This window comes from Fistularia commersonii, chromosome 35 (genome assembly GCF_037954325.1).
Source record: "Fistularia commersonii isolate RoL2024-O1a breed Wild chromosome 35, RoL_Fcom_v1.0, whole genome shotgun sequence".
Classification (NCBI taxonomy): domain Eukaryota; kingdom Metazoa; phylum Chordata; class Actinopteri; order Syngnathiformes; family Fistulariidae; genus Fistularia; species Fistularia commersonii.
Window position 1 is genome coordinate 1,277,501 of NC_141318.1, and position 20,239 is coordinate 1,297,739.

At 41.1% G+C, this 20,239-nt stretch overlaps 1 protein-coding gene across 2 annotated transcripts in view; it reads left to right on the plus strand.

The window, feature by feature from the left end:
• The window catches only part of sgcd (sarcoglycan, delta (dystrophin-associated glycoprotein)), a 202,219-nt gene that overhangs the window by 124,820 nt on the left and 57,160 nt on the right, over positions 1-20,239 (plus strand). For both annotated transcript variants that reach the window (XM_086142134.1, XM_086142133.1), the window contains one exon: positions 13,607-13,792. In XM_086142134.1, coding sequence (XP_085998260.1) covers positions 13,607-13,792 — 186 coding nt within the window. The remainder of the gene's footprint in view (positions 1-13,606; positions 13,793-20,239) is intronic.

The following is a 20,239-nucleotide window of genomic DNA, read 5'->3' on the forward strand; positions in this document are numbered from 1 at the left end:
AGGGGTGTGCAAACTTTTTGTCGTATTTTGGTGAGATGCAAATGCAAGTGAAATATTTCACAAAATTATTCATTGTTAAATGGCATATTTTTCTTGTCAAATATAAAATTTTCATATCTATTTTAAAAAAAAAAACAACTTTAAACCCGTTTAGGGAGAAGGACAAAACGTCGAGAGCCAAAATGTTTTTTTTTTCATGATTTCCATTTCTGACGCGGATCAAAAATAGGAAATAGAAAAACAGCAACTTGGATTTTATTATGTGTTTTCCTGCCAGAAGCTGCAGGTCAGTGTGAATTTGAACATCCGCCTGCGTTTCTACATCGATGACGCTTTTAAATCCCGAATTTCAGCTTCCATTTCCCGACCAGAGCGACGTTCTATCCTGTTCTACATTTCTGCCGCTGTTCTTTAATTTTTTTTTTACTCTAATTTTCTTAATTATTTTTTATTATAGATTTTTTTATATATTTTAATATTATAGTTTTATATACATTTTTAATTTTCATATGATATTGTTTATATTTGTTATCAAAATTTGACATATTTTTATTTTCATATAATTTTTTAAGTTATAGTTTTGATATTTTTTATTTTCATATTTGATGTTATATTTGTATAAAAATTTTGAGATCGTTTATTTTTATATTTGTTGAGTTTATATTCTATTTTTTATAATTTTCACTTTTATATTTTGATAGTCTATTTTTATATTTTTTATTTTTACATTTTCATACTATATTTTTTTGTTTTTACTTTTATAATTTGACATAATCCTTTCCTATATATATATTTTAGATTTTCTTTTCATGTTTTTACATTTATTTCTTTATTTTTGTATCATACATTTTTATATCTCTAATAACCTTTCAGTGAGTTAATTAATCAATTTCTGTTTTGATTAATTAATCTAATCTGAAGCTGACGCTTAGAATTAAGTCAGGCTTTTACATTAAAACCAGCTTTGAGTGCTCATTTCCAGGGAGGGGGTTAGCTTAAACATGTTGGTGTGTGTGTGTGTGTGTGTGTGTGTGTGTGTGTGTGTGTGTGTGTGTGTGTGTGTGTGTGTGTGTGTGATGGGGGGTTGAGGACTAGCTTAGAGAGAAAAGGAGAATGAAAGAGTCGAAAAGCGATGAAAGCGAAAAGGCAATTTAGCATCACTGTCGGGGGCTAACAGGGAGCTAGCGGCGTTAGCGGCGTTAGCGGCGTTAGCTCCTCGGATCCCAGACACCCCCAAACCCCCCGGGGACCCCTTTTTTTTTTTTTTTTCTACTTCTTCCCCCCCATTTTCCCCCTTTCATTGTCAGCACCGCCACCATTTTGCTGATTTCCACGCCGTCTTCATCGTCCGGTCACTTCACAACGGCGGGTAATTGCTTGAGGGGCCAGTTTAGCACAAAGGTGGGTGGCAGCGGCGTGTGTGTGTGTGTGTGTGTGTTAAGAAAGTGGTGTACTGATCAGTCAAGTGGCGCTCAGTGTTTTGTAAGCCTTGGGGTTTCGGAGGGAGTTGGTTCAATTAATGCGATTTACAATTTACAATTGTTTTCCCTTTTTTTACGACGATAAAAAGCCGACACACCACCGAGCCCTTGTGATTTTAGAGCACACACACACACACACACACACACACACACTGAGTGCGACACAAAAGATCTGGGAATTGTTTTTAATCTTTCTTAACGCACTCGTTTCAGGTTAGCGGCTCCTGTTTGTCCATTTGTTTGTTTGTCGTTCTTTTGTTCATTGTTTTTTTTTTTTGTTGATTCGTTCGATCTCAAGACCGTTGGTTTGATCATTCGATCCTTCGTTCTTTTTTTCAGTCCAGCATTCGGTGGTTTAATCGTTAGATTGTTGATTCGTTCGATTGTTGATTCGTTCGGTCGTTGATTCGTTCGATCGTTGATTCGTTCGTTCATGCATTTTCTGAACCGCCTGTTCGTTCGATCGCTGAATCTTAGGATCGTTGATTCAAATTATGCGCTTTTTCGTTCTTTTTTAATTCCATCGTTCAGTTGTATCATCGTTATATTGTGGATTCGTTCGATCGTTGATTCGTTTGTTCATCGTTCATTTGCTGGACCGCCTGTTCGTTTGATCGCTGAATCGTTGTGCCGTTGATTCAATCATGCTCTTCTTTGTTCTTTTTTCATTCAATTGTCCGGCCAGTTGATCGTTAGAGCGTTGATTCATTTGATTGTTGATTCGTTCATTCATTCATTCATACATTTGTTCAACCGCATGTTTGTTTGATCGTTCAATAGTAGGACTGTTGGTTTGAACATTCGTTCCTTCGTTCTTTTTTTCATTCTAGCGTTTGGTGGTTCAATCGTTAGATTGTTGATTCGTTAGATTGTTGATTCGTTCAATCGTTGATTCGTTCGTTCATTCGTTCATGCATTTGTTGATTCGCCTGTTCATTCGATCGCTGAATCGTAGGATCGTTGATTTTATCATGCGCTCCTCTGTTCTTTTTTTAGTTCAATCGTTCGGTCAGTTGATCATTGATTCGTTTGATCGTTGATTTGTTTGTTCATTCGTTCATGCATTTGCTCAACTGCTTGTTCAATCAATCGCTCAATCGTAGGGCCTTTGATTCGATTATGAGCTCCTTCGTTCTTTTTTCATTCCATCGTTCGGTCAGTTGATCCTTGATTCGTTCGATTTTTTTTATCTGTTCGTTCATTCGTTCATACATTTGTTCAACCGCATTTTCGTTCTATCGTTCAATCGTAGGACCGTTGGTTGATCATTCACTCTTTCGTTTTTTTTTGCTATTCCATCATTCGGTTGTTTCATCGTTAGATTGTTGATTCGTTCGATCGTTCATTCGTTCATGCATTTTCTGAACCGCCTGTTCGTTCGATCGCTGAATCGTAGGACCGTTGATTCGATTATGCGCTCCTTCGTTCTTTTTTCATTTCATTGTTTGATCAGTTGATCGTTAGATCGGTGATTCATTCGAACGTTGATTTGTTTGTTCATTCGTTCATGCACTTGCTGAACCATTCGATCAGCAAATGCACTCGTTTGTTTATTGAGTGATCAAACTGTCCGTTCAATCGCTCAATCGTAGGACCGTTGGTCGATAATGCACTCCTTCATTCTTTTTTTAATTGCATCGTTCTGTGTTTGATCGTTAGATTGTTGATTCGTTCGGTCATTGATTCATTCATTTGTTCATGTATTTGCTGATTCGTTCCCTCCCTCATTCCTTCCTTCCATCCTTTCTTCATTTATCCATTCGTTCAATGATTCGTTCATTCGGACGTTCTCATCCTGGACATCCACAAAGAGAAAATAGCTAAAGATGCTAACGAGGCTAACGAAACAGAAGTACAGATTGAACTTCCTGTTGTTGACGCTTTCATTTTCAAAGTCATGGACAATGTGGGCAAAATATACATTTACAGATGCACAGTTTGAAACAACGTAGCTTAGCATACGGGCTTCAACCGCCGTTGCACTTCAGGTTTCGTGAAAGGTCCGTCAGGGATAGTAGCTCTTTAGCGCCTGCTCCGGTGAGCTTTTCAACCCCGCCCACCGCTACGTGTTAGCATGCCCGCTAGCATGTAGCACGCTCCTGCTCTTCTTTGTTACCCTGTGGGACGAGAAGCCGCTAGCAGTGGCCAGGAGGGGGGCCACCTAGCCGTGCCGTTAGCCGTTAGCGGCCCGGAAACAACTTGCAACCAAAGCAAAAAAAAATACAAATCAAATTTTTTTTTCGTTAAAGTTCCACTCAGAGCGACAGATTCTGAAGAATTATCATGAAACAACCAGATGGCGCTGAAGAAACCCGACTTCTGACGCTCCTGGATGTTTGTGAGCTGCGGATTCGGCCAATAACTTTCTCAGTCAGATAAAGGATTTAACAAAAAAAATAAAAATAAAGGAAAGAACACAGGATGGGAAAAGAAGGTGTGGAAGGAGAGTGAGTGCATGCATGAGCGCACACACACACACACACACACACACACACACACACACAGTGAAGATAATCAGCTCACACACACTCGGTGGCAGAGTGCAGGTGTGTGTGTGTGTGATATTGAATGAAAACCAATGAAACAGGAAACAGGAAGTGAGCGTCAAGTCAAACAGGGAAGTATTTAATAGACTAAGGCTTCTCCCGTTAGCCATGCTAACCTTAGCTTAGCATCGAGAGCGCGGAGTTTCCGGGTTTTTACCGCTTGCTAACGCATTCCCTCGCATCCCGGCCTCTTTACGAAATGTAAGAATAATAATCATTTATATAATTATGATAATTTCAATACTAATAGTAAATCTAACAAATATTAGCTTTGAAAAATTTGCATAAAACAAGAAAAAAAACCTGACAGCGCTCAGAAATATACACTAAATTGAATTAATTCATTTATCAAACATATATTTACTCACCATAATTATTTTTCTGTTATACAACAAAAATATGACTGAAACTAGGGTGTTCAAAAAATATATACATTTTATTTTATTTCAGATATTTTTTCATAATGAGAGAAAATGTAATAATAATAGCAATAATGATAAAAATAATAATAATAACAATGCCGAATTACCTTGCTCGCAACAGGATGTTTGCAGAAATTTACAAGATATAAATATATTTTATTGTTTCTGTTATTAACATCGATAGATCTGAAAGTAGATCATTGAAAAACATACATTTTATTTTTTTTTCTGATTTCTTTGCAATATTAAAAAGACATGACAAAAATAATAATAATAATAATAATGATTCTAAAAATGCAAATTTACCGTGCTAGCCACAAAATGTTTAGAGGATGTACCACAACTGCTAGGTCTTTTGAAAATTTACTAGAAATAAATATATTTTACTTTTTCTCTTAAACTAACAAAGGTATGACAGAAACAAGAGCTTTTAATACGCACATTTATTTTATTCCTGATTTTTATTTTCAATATGAAAGAAAAGATCATAAAAATAATAAGAAGAATTACCTTGCTAGCAACAAGATGTTTGGAGGAAGTAGCTCAACTACAGAGTCTTCTGAAATTTATGAAATCTTTCATCCGTATTTTCTTTTATTATTGATCTATGTATGCTTTATATTTTTCATCTATATATTTTTTTTAAATTTTATCTATATTTTCTCTATAACTTTAAAAAAATAAAAAAATATATTTTCGTCTTGTACTAACATAACTGAAACCAAATAATTCAAAAAAGATATATTTTATTTTACTTCAGATTTTATTTCAATATTAAGGTAAATATTATGATAATAATAGCAATGCTAAAAACCTGTTATTACCTCGCTAGCAACAAGATGTTGGGAGAATGGAAGGACGACGATGGGAAACCTGTCTCGTGTGTGTGTGTGTGTGTGTGTGTGTGTGTGTGTGTAATGAATTCCCTGTTATTCCCTTCCTAGCCAATGAGGAGCAGCCTTGCTAGACAGAAAATGGCCACCGCTTGTTAGCGGTATTAGCATAGCTAACGGCTATACCCTACATAACCCGCTACGTCCCGTCCTGGGATTGACAGGCGACACATCCGAGTTAGACCCCGCCCCTTGGGCCTCTACGTCCGCTCTGATTGGCTCCCGGTGGATTTTAATATTAAATAACGAAGGGCGCTAGGCTAGCCGCCGCCGCCGCCGCCGTGCGCCAACCTGACATGCAAAGTCTCACTTTTGAGAGTCGAGGATCCACTTTAAATTCCTCCCGCACCTCCTGAGGCTCTTAAACACCAGCTCTTCTTCCTCTTCGCCGCCGCTGCAATCAAAAAAAGGGCGTGGAGGTTCTTCATCAACACTTTGAAGGCTCAGAACATTTAATTTCTTTTTTTTTTTTTTCCTTTTAAAAGCGCTGCCAGAAGATTCCCGGCGTCGGAAATAAAAAGCCGGTTTTTATTTCTAAGGCTCCGACCGTGGAGACGGGGGATGAACGGAGCCGCACGCTAATCGGGCGCTAATCAAGCAGCTTAGCTGTTAGCCGTCTGCTCCGCTAGCGATCGAACAGGTGGGGGGGCGGTTAGCCAAACCCGCCGGGGCCCAATTAGCGTCGTCATGGTGATAGAGTGGGGGGGGAGGGGGGGGGGGTGAAGGGGCAATCGCAATCTCATTGGCCGGCACGAGATTAGCGCTGTTTTGATTGCTAGCAGCAACGCCATCAGTTAGCTGGAACGGCGTAAGGATTAAAAAACTTGGCGGAATGTTCCGGCACGTCTGCTGGCTCCGCCCACTTTCTGGGTTCCTTTTCTAGCCAATCACAGACGTTCTCCTTTCATCTGCGTTAGCATGTAGCCCAGAACGGCTAATCTTATACGGTGGTGGTTCCATCTCTGCTACCAACGTGTAGCTTCTCCATGTTCACACACACACACACACACACACACACGCATACACAGACACACACACACACTTTAGAGTGTATTCACATACAGACACACACACGTACTCACGTACTCACACACACACACACACACACACACACACACACACGCACACACACACACATACACACAACCTATAATTCAAACACAGGCACACACAAACACAAACATACACAAACACACACATACACATACAAAAACACATACATACAAAACGCATTCAAACACACACACACACACTGAAGAGTTTATTCACATACAGACACACACACGTATACACTTACTCACACACAGACACATACTCATACACTCACTCACTCACTTCACTGTTCCTTCACACACACACACACACGAACACACACACACACATACGAAATCATGCTCAAACACACACTTTGTAGTTTATTCACATACAGACACACACATACACATTTACTCACACACACACTCACTTTACGGTTCCTTTACAAACACACACACAAACACACAAAAACACAAACATACAACTTAACACTCGAGCGCACACACACACACACATACTCTCGCACACACACACACACACACATTCAAACCACGTTCAGACACACACTTTACAGTTTATTCACATACAGACACACACACACGTACACACGTACCTACACACACAGATACATATTCATACACACACACACACACACGCACACATATACAAAATCACGCTCAAACACACACCTTATAGTTTATTCACATACAGACACACACACACATATAGATTTACTCACACACACACTCACTTTACCATTCCTTCCCACAAACACACACACAAAAACACACACATACGACCTAACACTCAAACACACACAGACATACTCACACAGACATACTCACACACACACTCACACACACACACACACACACACATACATACAAACCACATTTAAACACACACACACTTTACAGTTTTTTCACAGACACACACTCATACACACACACACACATACAAAATCATGTTCAAACATACCCTTTATTCACACACACACACACACACACACTCATACAGCCCGTGACGGTTTCCTTCCTCTCCGCCGTCTCACACCTCGATCTGATCGCTGATCAATCACCGATCAGCAATTTGGTTAATCAATTCATTTTTTAATTGATCACTTGTGGAGGTGCAGAGGAGCCGTGTGTGTGTGTTAGTGTGTGTGTGTGTGTGTGTGTGTGTGTGTGAAGCGGCGCCCGATCGACTGACGAGCTCCATTTAAAAACTTGGTAAACACTTATTGATCCGTGATTGTCTCTCAACTTTTGATTAGTGGGTCAAGCTAGCAGCTCCTTACACATGCACGTCTCAGTATCGGGCCCTGTGATTGGTCCAGGCTAAGCCCCGCCTCTCAATGAACTGTTCCTCAAAAAATACATGACCAACAACCTGAAAGTCAGGAAGAAAATAATTTCAAAATTAAAATGAAATTATAAATCAATAAATCAAAAAAAAAAAAAAATGGGAAAAAAACATTAATTTATATAATAAATTAAAATACATTTAAAAAACATGAAAAAATAATAAATAATTAAATGCAAATGAAAAATTAATTAAGTGCAATAATTAAGTTTCAACAACACCTCAGTTGTGTCTTCTCACTCCTTTTTTTTTTTTTTTTTTTTAATCGTATCTTTTGCCACGTCGAGTCTCATCGTGGAACCAAAACGTGCCGCATCCACACCGAGGACGCAGGTTTTATTATTAACCTCAACCAACAAATAAGGGGGTGTCAAACGTACGGCCCGCGGGCCGGTCGCGGCACGCCGGGGGGTCCAATCCGGCCCGGGCAATATATCCACAATTTGAAAAAATACAAAAAAATCATAAACTACTATTTAAAAATAAAAATCCAGTTCCCAGCGTGTCTACTAGACAACATTCGAGTCAGTTTTAGCAAAATGGCACAACACAATGTGAATTATCAGCAGATGGCAGCAAGACGCAACTGAGGCATAGTGTTGTTTAAATTGCACTTTATTAATGTTATTTTTTTTTCCTCCTTTTTTTTCAATTTTATTTATTTATTATTTAATTGTAATATTTTAAAATACTTTTCTTAATGAATCTCAGGTTGTTCGTCATGTTTTTTTTAAAGGAACAGGTCTTTACAGATTTATTATCATTCACTTGTTCTTCGTCAGACTAAAACAAATGAAAATATGGACTTGGATGAATAAATGTTATAATCCTTGACTTTTGTCCAAAATGTCAAAATTTGTGAAGTTTGGTATTTAATTTTTGCTTTATTTTATTTATTTATATAACTCCCGAGTTTCCTCTTCATGATGAAACCTCGGATCAGACTTTTTTTTTTTTTTTTTTCCTGGCTCTCATTCAGGTTCTGCTCCGAACGACTGATAACCATAAAAATAAAAATTAAAATTAAAAAACAAAAAAAAAAATCCAAATGGGATTTCTCGGCTTCGGGAGATCGGAATAATGAACGGCGGCGTTTTCCAGGCACGGGATCCGTCACGGGTTTCGCCGATTTCACAGCTGGTGTAGATAAGCTCCTTCCTCTTCTGGTCCACCATCTCCACCAACCCCTCCTCCCCTGCTGTGCGTTTCCGTGGCGACGCGGTCCTCTCTGAAAATTAAACCGACGTCGCCTTTTTAAGCCCGCCTCGGCTTCCAATCAGATGAGATAAGCGAGGCGGTGGAGGAGATGGTCGTGGAGAAGGTGGAGGAGATGAGGGGGAGGCGAGAAGAAGCTCTCCGTAATTGGAGGTTGGTTTTATTTAAGTGCTTCGGCGGCGGCAGGTGTTTGCGTGCGGAGGCGGAGCCTGGGGTTAATCCTCCGCTCGGGTTGGTTGCCAACGCGACGGCGAGAACTTCAACAGGAACCGACGCTCTTCGGATCTCACGGCGTCTGGAGGACCCTTGGGTCTGGTTTCGCTTTTTTTTTTTTTTTTTTTTACTAGTTTTTTCATCCATTTTAGGGACAAAAATCATCCATATATGCTTTTACTATTATAACATTTTATCCAAAAAAAATGATAAAATTAATAACATTAGGAAAAAAAAAAATGTTTTTTTTTTTTGTTTTTTTTTTTACTTGTTCATTTGGCACACAAAAATCATACATTTATGCTTTTTTATTTTGATATTTCATAAAAAAGAAGGTAAAATAAATAAAAAATAAAAAAAAAAGATTTTTCTTTTTTTTTTTTTACTATTTCATTCATCCGTTCATTTGGGACACAAACATCATCCATTTATGCTTTTTTATTATAACATTTTATTCATAAAAATGATAAAATTAATAACATTAGGAAAAAAATTAGTTTTTTTTTTTACTTGATCATTCATTCGTTCATTTGGGACACAAATATCATCCATTTATGCTTTTTTATCATTATATTTTATTTAAAAAAAATGATAAAATTAATAAAATTCATTAAATTTTTTTACCATTTCATTCATCTGTTCGTTTGGGACATAAAAATCATCCATTTATGCTTTTTTATTTTTATATTTTATAAAAATAAAAAAAGAAGGTAAAATAAATAAAATTTATTAGAATTTTTTTTTCTTTTTTCTTTTTTTATTACTAGTTCATTCATCCGTTTATTTGGGACACAAAAATCATCCATTTATGTTTTTTTTATTATTACATTTTATTTAAAAAAAATGAAAAGAAAAAAAAATTGTTAAAAAAATAGTTTTCTTTTTTTTTAAGTAGTTCATTCATCCGTTCATTTGGGACACAAAAATCATCCATTTATGTTTTTATTATTGATATTATTACATTTTATTTAAAAAAAAAGATAAAATCAATAAAACTTGTTAAAAAAAATAGTTGATTTTTTTTTTTTCTAGTTCATTTATCCGTTCATTTGGGACACAAAAATCCATCATCATCACCCATTTATGCTTTTTTTATTATTATATTTCATTAAAAAGATGATAAAATTAATAAAATTCATAAAACAAAAGAGATGGTTTTTTTTTTACTAGTTCATGCTTCCGTTCATTTGGGACACAAAAATCCATCATCATCACCCATTTATCCCCTATTTTAAATTATTACTTGTTATTAAAAAAAATATGATAAAATTAATTAAAAAAAAAAAATATATATATATGTTTTTTTTTTTTTTTTTTTTTTTTTTTTTTAAAGCCGCCATCCAGGTGTTGTTTTTCCGGATATTTAAAAAAAAAAAAAAAGATAAAGTTTGACCGCCCGGGGCAACTGGAGGCCCCCGGCGGGGTCGCGAGAACCCCCGGCCAACATGGCGGCGGCGGAACGAGCCAGAACAAAAACACCAATTAATTCAGTTAATAATTCTTCATCTGCTTTGAACCACAAATTTCTAGCGCCAGAAGCGATAAGGCGCTAAGAATAGCAAAGCCGTTGCTGTTTTTTTGTCTGTTTTTAATTAAAGCGGGGAGGCTAACGCACATCCGTGGCCTCTAGGGGGCGCCGTTTTTTGTTTTTTTTTTTCACCCGAATCACCGTTACCGTGGCGACCGCCTCTTCATCCTCGCCATCGATTAGAATCGTCATCACCAGCGCGGGTCGTAGACGGTTTACGGGCCGATCGATGGGCGCCGACGCTAACGAAAGCGCTCCTTTACGGCGTCCGAATGTTTACGGTTACCCGCCGGGCGAACCGGCGCCGGCCAGCTATTATTCGCCAAGCGGAGATTAAATCGACTCCGAATCCTGTTTTACATTTCAATCATCTTCCAGGTGTGTGTGTGTGTGTGTGTGTGTGTGTGTGTGTTTGCGATATCATAGCAGACAAGAGTCGGATATTAGCGGAGGCGCTATTAGAGTGCGGGGTTGCGACCCCGGGGGGGGGGGGGGGGTTTGGGGGCGGGGCTTAATGTCCACCGAGCGGGATGCATCCCATCTCGCTTCGGAACAGGGCCGAAGTGTTCCGTTGCCATGGAAACCCCGGATTAGCCGCGGCACACCGGTGATGCTAATGATGATGATGTAGACTGATTCAACTTTAACTCCGTTGGTAATAATAAAGTTTTTTTTTTTGTTGTTGTTTTTTTTTTTTGTTTGTTTTTGTTTTATTTTATTTACATTTTAACAATCGCTTCGGAAAACGGAGGCGAACTGATTGTTTTCCTCCCGCGCTCTGGTGATGAGAGAGCGCTCCCGGCCAAATTCAAATTAGATTTGTAATTTTGTTTTGTTTGGGTATTTCAAAAAGGGAAATTGGAGAAAATAAATGGGGGGGAATCAGAAATTACACGAATGACAACTCAGGAAAGTTTGCAAGGCGAGCGGAAAAAGCATTCGTGGCAGATTCTGCCCCCTGCTGGTCACCCGGGGCAACAACGGCTAACGATGCTACGCCCATGATGCTAATCCAGCTACGTTTAGCACGATGCGATAGACAGACAAAGATCGATGGCTGCTTCATCTGTTTTCTTTCGCATGCTAATCCGGCTAAGATAGCCTTAGCAAGATGCTAAAATCGGATTACGAGATTCTGCTCGGTTCTTTCAACCGTCAGATTTGATCGTTTTCGCCGTCTTTGTCGAATTTGATATTTAGCACGAAGCTATTAGCGTCTGAAGACGGATCGGCGTCCGTGTCGAAATGCCGCAACGCAACTGACGCGTCATCATTTTCGTCATCTTGGTTTGATTTTCCCGGGCACACTTATCCAGCTAAGGTTAGCTTAGCACGACGCTACAATTAGATAAAGATGAATCGCTATGAAGCAACCGAGTGACGCGTTCAAGGACTTTCCAACTTAATTGTTTGTGAGATCCACTTCTGATTTCTTTTTTTTTCCCCTTTCGCATGCAATCCAGCTAATGTATGTTTAGCGCGACGCTAATAGCAGATGAGGACAAATCGCACTCCGCTTTCATATTCTTTTTGGTTCCACCAGCTGCCTGAGGCGTTCGAAAACTGTCTGAAAAAATTGCCTGAGCTGTCAGATCTGATTGTTTGAGCTACCGTCATCTGAGTTCACATTTAGCACGATGCTACGGACGGACGAGCAGGAAGTGCCGTCTCTTCTGGGACTCAGACTTACAAGGCAAACAGCTGAGTGAGGCGTTCAAAGACCGTCCGACTTGATAGTTTGCGTCGTCTTATTTTTTCGTCCGTTTTTCGTCCGCACTCGTGAAGTTGCACGCTAATCACGCTAAGGTACATGTAGCAAGATGCTACAATGGGATATAGACGAATGGCTGTGTTTTCTGATTGGTTCTGCCGTCTCACCGAGGCGTTCAAAGACAATCCGATCTTATTGTTTTTGCCGTTTTCACCTTCTGATTCTTGTTTTGCACGCTAATCCACCGAAGCACGTTTAGCCGCCGCTAAACGAATGAGTGAGGCGTTCGAAGACTGTCTGAAAACAGAGCGTTGTGTCGTCCGATTCTTCGTCCGATTTTTCCTGCCCCCTGCTGGTCAATGGGTGATTTCGCGGCTAACCGCTAATCGTGATGCTACACGCTAATCCCGCGGATCCGCGGAGGTACATTTAGCAGGACGCTACAATCGGATAAAGACGAATGGCTGTGTGTTCTGATGTTCTGTGCTGATTGTTTGTGCCGCCTTCGCCTTCTGATTCTTGTTTTGCACGCTAATCCACCGTCGGCACGGTTAGCACACCGCTAAACGACTCACTGTTCCCTGTAAGGTTCTAGTTGGTTCTCCAAACCGACTGAGGCGTTCGAGGAATGTCTGATTTTGTCAGATTTTACCACCTCTTGCGGGTCAATCGAGTGCTCTCGTGGTCAATCTCACACCCGTGATGCTACATGCTAATCCCGCGGAGGTACATTTAGCAGGACGCTACAATCGGATGAAGACGAATCGCTGCCCGCTCCGAGATTCCACGTTCCGCCAGCTAAGTGAGGCGTTCAAATACCGTCTGAAAATAGAGCGCCGACCGCCAAATTAGCCGTTAGCAAGGGTGCGTCGCCCCCGCACACGTTGAGGTGTTCAATTTCCACGTTTTTTCACGCTAGCCGATCCAATTTGCGCCCGCCGTGCGCTAGCGCTCTCGTGACGAATGCCTTTTGTGATTTCGAACTCGTCACGTCGGCGCCGGAGGGGCTCGTCTGCGGCGCCAGGAACCCGTCGGGACCCGGAAAAAAAGGGGCGGCCCATTAATTAAGCGGCCAATTAAGAGCTTTATAAGTAATTAGCCCCGTCGGACCGCTGAAGGATGGGGGGGAAGGAGTGGAAAAAAAATGTCTGGAGGAGTGTGAACCAGGATAATTCATCTTGTATGTGTGTGTCCTTGCAGATGACCCAGGAACAGTGCACTCATAGGAACAATGTCCAGAGCTCAGAGAAACCCCAAGTGTACAAAGTGGGAATATACGGCTGGAGGAAACGCTGCCTTTACTTCTTCGTGCTGCTGCTGATGATCCTGATCCTGATCAACCTGGCGCTGACCATCTGGATCCTCAAGGTCATGAACTTCACAATCGTAAGTCCGACCCCTCGTTTGCTAGGCTACATGCGGTGCAGGACTAGCCTCGGGGACTCCGGAGTTGTTCCACGAGGTCTTCGGGCTCGACTTGTAACTGCGATTGTGAATCGGACAGCTAGCTAGCTCGCTAGCAAGACCGCAATACATGTCAGAAGCACCTCTAGGAGGCGCCGTCCCCGTGTGATTACATTTTGCGGTTCTCGCCACTGACAGTACGGAGACGTACCCTAAGAGATTGTACTGTTGGCCAGTCGCGTAGAACGGGAATTCTAAGGCAGTTATGGGCTTTGGTTAGCTAACTAAACATCCCATAATTCCAAGAGACAAATGACGAATTGTTTTGTTTTTATTTTTCAATATTGTGATAATTAAATGGCAAAGTCCTGATGACGGATCCCTGTGGAACCCCATCATCACCCCGGTAACTCGAGTCCAGCCTCTAAGGGATCGACCAGGTCCAGTTGCCGTGGAGACCTTTGTCAAGGTTTACCTCAGGGAACCGGGGAACTAACTTCTTGAAGGTCTTGATAATTGATCCCTGTGGAACTCTACATTTTAATTCTTTTTTTTTAGAGAGGGAGTGTTCCTTCACCCCTCCGTATGTCTGACGCTCAAGTGTAGCCTTCAAGGAATGGCAAAGTCCAGTCGCCATTTGAGCTTTGACAACATTGAGTTCAGGAAACGTGGGAATAAACTGACGACTTCTTGAAGGTCCCTTTGATAGATCCGTGTGGAACTCCACATTTTAGCTTCTTGCAAAGATGATCACGGTCACCCGACTGTATGTTGGTTGTTAGTCTACCCTTCAGGGACTTTTCAAAGTCCAGGTGCCATGGTGAACTTTACCAAAGGTTTACTTCAGGGTCAAATTCTTGAAGGTCCTAATGATGGATCCTTGAGGAGCTCTTCCTTTTAGCTGTTTTCATTGGACGATCATTCACTCCACTGTATGTTGGTCACTAGTCCACCCTGCATGGACTTATCAAAGTGTCATGGTGAGCTTTACCAAAGGGCTACTTCAGAGAGCAAGCGACCGAATTGGAAGGTCCCACTGGCAGATCCCTGTGGAACTCAGCATTGTAGTTGTTTTCATTGGACGATCTAGTCTACCCTGCATGGACTTATCAAAGTCCAGATGCCATGGTGAGCTTTACCAAAGGGCTACTTCATGGAACGAGTGACCAAATAGTTTACTTCTTGATAGTCCTGATGACGGATCCCAGTGGAACGCCACTGTTCAGCTGATTTCATTGGTCGGTCATTCACCCTACTGTATGTCGGTCACTAGTCTACCCTGCATGGACCCTTGCCGTTGTGAACTTTACCAAAGGGCTACTTCAGAGAGCAAGCAACCGAATCGGTAACTTTTTTGAAGGTCCTGCTGACGTATCCCAGTGGAACTCCACATTTTAGCTGTTTTTCATTGGACAATCATTAGCCTTAATGGATGTCGGTCACTAGTCTACCCTGCATGGACTTATCAAAGTCTAGGTGCCGTGGTGAGCTTTACCAAAGGGATACTTCAGGGAACAAGCAACTGAAACAGTTACTTCTTGATGGTCCCACTGGTGGATCCCTGTGGAACACGGCATTTTAGTTGTTTTCATTGGACAATCATTAGCCTTAATGTACGTCGGGCACTAGTCTACCTTGCATGGACTTATCAAAGTCCAGATGCCATGGTGAGCTTTACCAAAGGGCTACTTCATGGAACGAGTGACCAAATAGTTTACTTCTTGATAGTCCTGATGACGGATCTCAGTGGAACGCCACTGTTCAGCTGATTTCATTGGTCGGTCATTCACCCTACTGTATGTCGGTCACTAGTCTACCCTGCATGGACCCTTGCCGTTGTGAACTTTACCAAAGGGCTACTTCAGAGAGCAAGCAACCGAATCGGTAACTTTTTTGAAGGTCCTGCTGACGTATCCCAGTGGAACTCCACATTTTAGCTGTTTTTCATTGGACAATCATTAGCCTTAATGGATGTCGGTCACTAGTCTACCCTGCATGGACTTATCAAAGTCTAGGTGCCGTGGTGAGCTTTACCAAAGGGATACTTCAGGGAACAAGCAACCGAAACAGTTACTTCTTGATGGTCCCACTGGTGGATCCCTGTGGAACACGGCATTTTAGTTGTTTTCATCGGACAATCATTAGCCTTAATGTACGTCGGGCACTAGTCTACCTTGCATGGACTTATCAAAGTCCAGGTGTCATGGTGAGCTTTACCAAAGGGCTGCTTTATGGAACGAGTGACCGAATAGTTTACTTCTTGAAGGTCCTGATAATGGATTCCTGCTGAACTCCACATTTTAGCTGATTTCATTGGACGGTCATTCACCCTACTGTATGTTGGGCACTAGTCTACCCTGCATGGACTTGTCAAAGTCCAGGTGCCGTGGTGAGCTTTACCAAAGGGCTACTTCAGAGAGCAAGCAAACGAATCGGTAACTTCTTGAAGTTCCTGCTGACGTATCCTGGTGGAACTCCACATTTTAGCTGTTTTTCATTGGACAATCATTAGCTTAAATGTACGTCGGGCACTAGTCTACCCTGCATGGACTTGTCAAAGTCCAGGTGCCGTGGTCAGCTTCACCAAAGGGCTACTTCAGAAAGCAAGCGACCGAATGGGTTATATCTTGAAGGTCCTGCTGATGGATCCCTTTGGAACTCCACATCTCAGTTACCTTCACCCCTTCCTGCACTCCAGTGCCTAAAAACTCACTCCAGGGGAAAAGGGGGCAAAAAAAAAAAAAGCACATCTTTCACATCACTTTTGCTCCACCTTTTTGTCAATAAATACATCCTCTTTTAGATTTGCAAAAAAAAAAAAAACCCTGACAGGCCAAACATTTATCTCAGCTCCTCTGCGCCCACATCTCCTCCGCTTCCAAGCAAGGATATATCGTATAAATATATATTATATATATGTTTAAGAAAACAGGCGGTGTTACTCTCACACTTCGTCATATTCTCACCGCCGGCAGAATCAAAACAAACGCCAGGCGGTTTTTCTTCTCTCGTCGGTGTTTACTATTTCCTCCACTGCTCGCCGTCGCCCTGCATGGTAATCCGCCGTGACTCACACACACACACACACACACACACACACACACACACTGAATAAAACATGAGGCCTCAGCGGGAGCTTTAATATGAGATCTACATAAAGCGGCGAGGCGGCGCGTCGGATGGCGTGCAGGCCGCCGCCGCCGCCGCCGCCGTTGCCGTGACGTTTCAAAATGGCCGCTCCGTGATTGAATAGGTGGAAAGATCTGGGATGCAGGAGGACGGATGTTTTCTTTATTTGGGACGTCTGGAGAATTTATTTTTGGTTTTTTTTTTGCGGAGGAGGAAACGTGGGAATAGAAAGGAAATAGAGTTTTTAAATGGAGTAAAATATAAAAAAAAATTAAGAAGTGAATGAGCTGTTGAAAGCGTACAATTTTGAGGACTTTATCAAAAACAACACCTGAAATAGCACATATTTTTGAGTCATTTATTTTATTTAATGTCGATGTATTTCATTATGTTCTCATCTGCTCGACATTAGAGTAAGGAATTGATTAACTAATGGAATAAATGGATGAATAGTTTCTATGTGAATGAATGGATGGAGAAATAAATGAAGGCATAAATGGATGAAGAGTGAACGAATGAAGGTATGGATGGATTTTTTGTGAATGAATAGATGAATGAATGAATGAACAAATACATAGATGTGTGAATAAATGGATTTTAGTTGAATAAATAGATTGATGAATGATTAGATGAATGAATGAATGCATGAACAAATGAATGAATGAATGGATACATAGATGGATGAATGAATGGATTTTATGTGAATGAATAGATGGATAAATGAAAAGATGAATGAATGAATGAATAAAGACATAGGTGGATGGATGAATGAAAGCACAAATGGATGAATGAATGAATGTATGAATACATAAATGGATAAATAAATTGATTTTAGTTTAATGAATAGATTGATGATTGATTAGATGGATGGATGAATGGATTTTATGTGAATGAATAGATGAATGAATGAATGAATGAATATGTATATGGATGGATGAATGAATTAATGAATGAAGGTATAGATGGATGGATTGATTTTAGTTGAATAAATAGATTGATGAATGATTAGATGAATGGATGAATGAATGAAGACATAAATGGATCGATGAATGAAAACATGGATGAATGAATGGATTTTATGTGAATGAATGAATGAATGAATGAATGAACATGTCTTTTGGTATCGGGAAGGAACATGGTCATGCTAACAGGTTGTTCTAGAGCCTTGTGTTATCCTGTGTGTGTGTGTGTGTGTGTTAGTATGTGTGTGTGTGTGTGTGTGTGTGTGTGTGTCCATCACAAAGCGTTTGATTGACGGTCACAGACATGGATTCTTATGTAACAGACATGCTCACAGATGAAGTCATATATTTAGTGTGCGTGTGTCTTTTTGCATGCATGTGCGTGCACGTTTGTCCGTGTGTGTGTCCATGTGTGTGTGTGTGTGTGTGTGTGTGTGTGTGTGTGTGTGTGTGTGTGTGTGTGTGTGAAAAGATTAATTATTTATCTCCGCTGCACGTACTCGAGCCGAGACAAGCATGAATAATACATGCTGACATGCTGTGGACACTGTGTGTGTGTGTGTGTGTGTGTGTGTGTGTGTGTGTGTGTGTGTGTGTGTGTGTGTGTGTGTGTGTGTGCTCAGAGACAGGACTCTTCTGGAAGATTTCCCACTGCTGAAGTTCCTCCTTTCAGACGTGAGAACAATCAGGAGAACTTTTTCTGTCCATGGAATGTCCTGGAAGCTCCAACCCAGGAGAAGATCTCCTCAGCTGAGCTCTGCTGCTTCTCCTGCTAGAAGGAGAAGCCGGCCGTCAGGAACATCTGGGCGACACGCTGGAGGAGAAGGTTCTCGCTGTGGACCTGCTTCTCCTTGCGTGGAGTCTTAATGTTCTCTGCTTTGGGTTCTTTCTCCTGGGTTCTCCATCTGCACGGGTTCTGCAGGTTCTCCGTCCTCCAAGTCATCAGTTAGATCTCTTCCATCTGTCTGGAGAATCAATGTTCTGCTGACAGCATGCTCTCCTGGTTGCCCTTTCCACAACCTTCTGGACCCTGTGATTGACAGGTGGCTGTATGATTGACAGGTGATTCTGTGATTGACAGGTGACCGTATGATTGACAGGTGACCGTATGATTGACAGGTGACTCTACGATTGACAGGTGACCATATGATTGACAGGTGACCGTATGATTGACAGCTGTTACTGTGATTGACAGGTGACTGTTTGATTGACAGGTGACCATATGATTGACAGCTGTTACTGTGATTGACAGGTGACTGTTTGATTGACAGGTGACTGTTTGATTGACAGGTAACCGTATGTTTGACAGGTGACCGTTTGATTGACAGGTGACCATATGATTGACAGCTGTTACTGTGATTGACAAGTGACTGTTTGATTGACAGGTAACCGTATGATTGACAGCTGACCTATCCAGGCTAAGCCCCGCCTCCTGCCTCTGTAACTGCCTGAGTTGTGTCCAACCCTCCATCTCTGTCACGACTGAATGAATAAGAAAAAATTAGTCGCAACCCTGTAGCTCTGGGCGGAAACATCTCAGCGGAGGTCTCCACGGGAACAGAGGTGTTTCATCACCGTTCTGAAAACCAAAGAAGAAAAAAATGGGTTGTTTTCAGAGAAACAAAGAAGAAGAAGAAGAAGAAGAAGAAGAAGAAGGACGAGGAGGCCGAACCATCCCTCCTCCTCTTCAGGCCACGGGAAAATGTGGACATCATTAAGTTCTCGCCGTCGGCTTCACCAACCCTGGAGTCGGAGGTTGCCGCCGCTCCAAGACATCCCATAATTTGAGCGTAGCAACGGGGTGGGGTTAAAAATCATACAGCTCAAATTAGGGTTAAAGCCAGCGATGGCTGCCGGCGCCATGTTGGCTTCAAATGTGTGTGTGTGTGTGTGTGTGTGTGTGTGTGTGTGTGTGTGTGTGTGTGTGTGTGTGTGTGTGTGTGAAGATAAGAAGACGCCTTCGCCGCGTTTAGCAAAATTGAACGATTTCAAACTTTGCGAGCTGGCGTGGAATCGAAGAAGGAAAAAACAAGATGAATAAATAAAATGAAAAAAAAAGATCAATGGTCCGAATGAATATATATATTTTTATAAATATATATATTTTTATAAAGAAAATAACTGTCTTTTCTCCAGCTTTGAATTGAAAACAACAAACAATTTTTTTTGGGACCTGGATTTTATTTATTCATTCAACTCCAGAGCCAATCATATGTGTCCCTGGAGGAGGGGGCGGAGCTTATCTATCTAAAATCTATCTATCTATCTATCTATCTATCTATCTATCTAATAAGATGATTGGAGGCGGGGCCAGCAGTGTGCACTTTGGAGGCGGGGC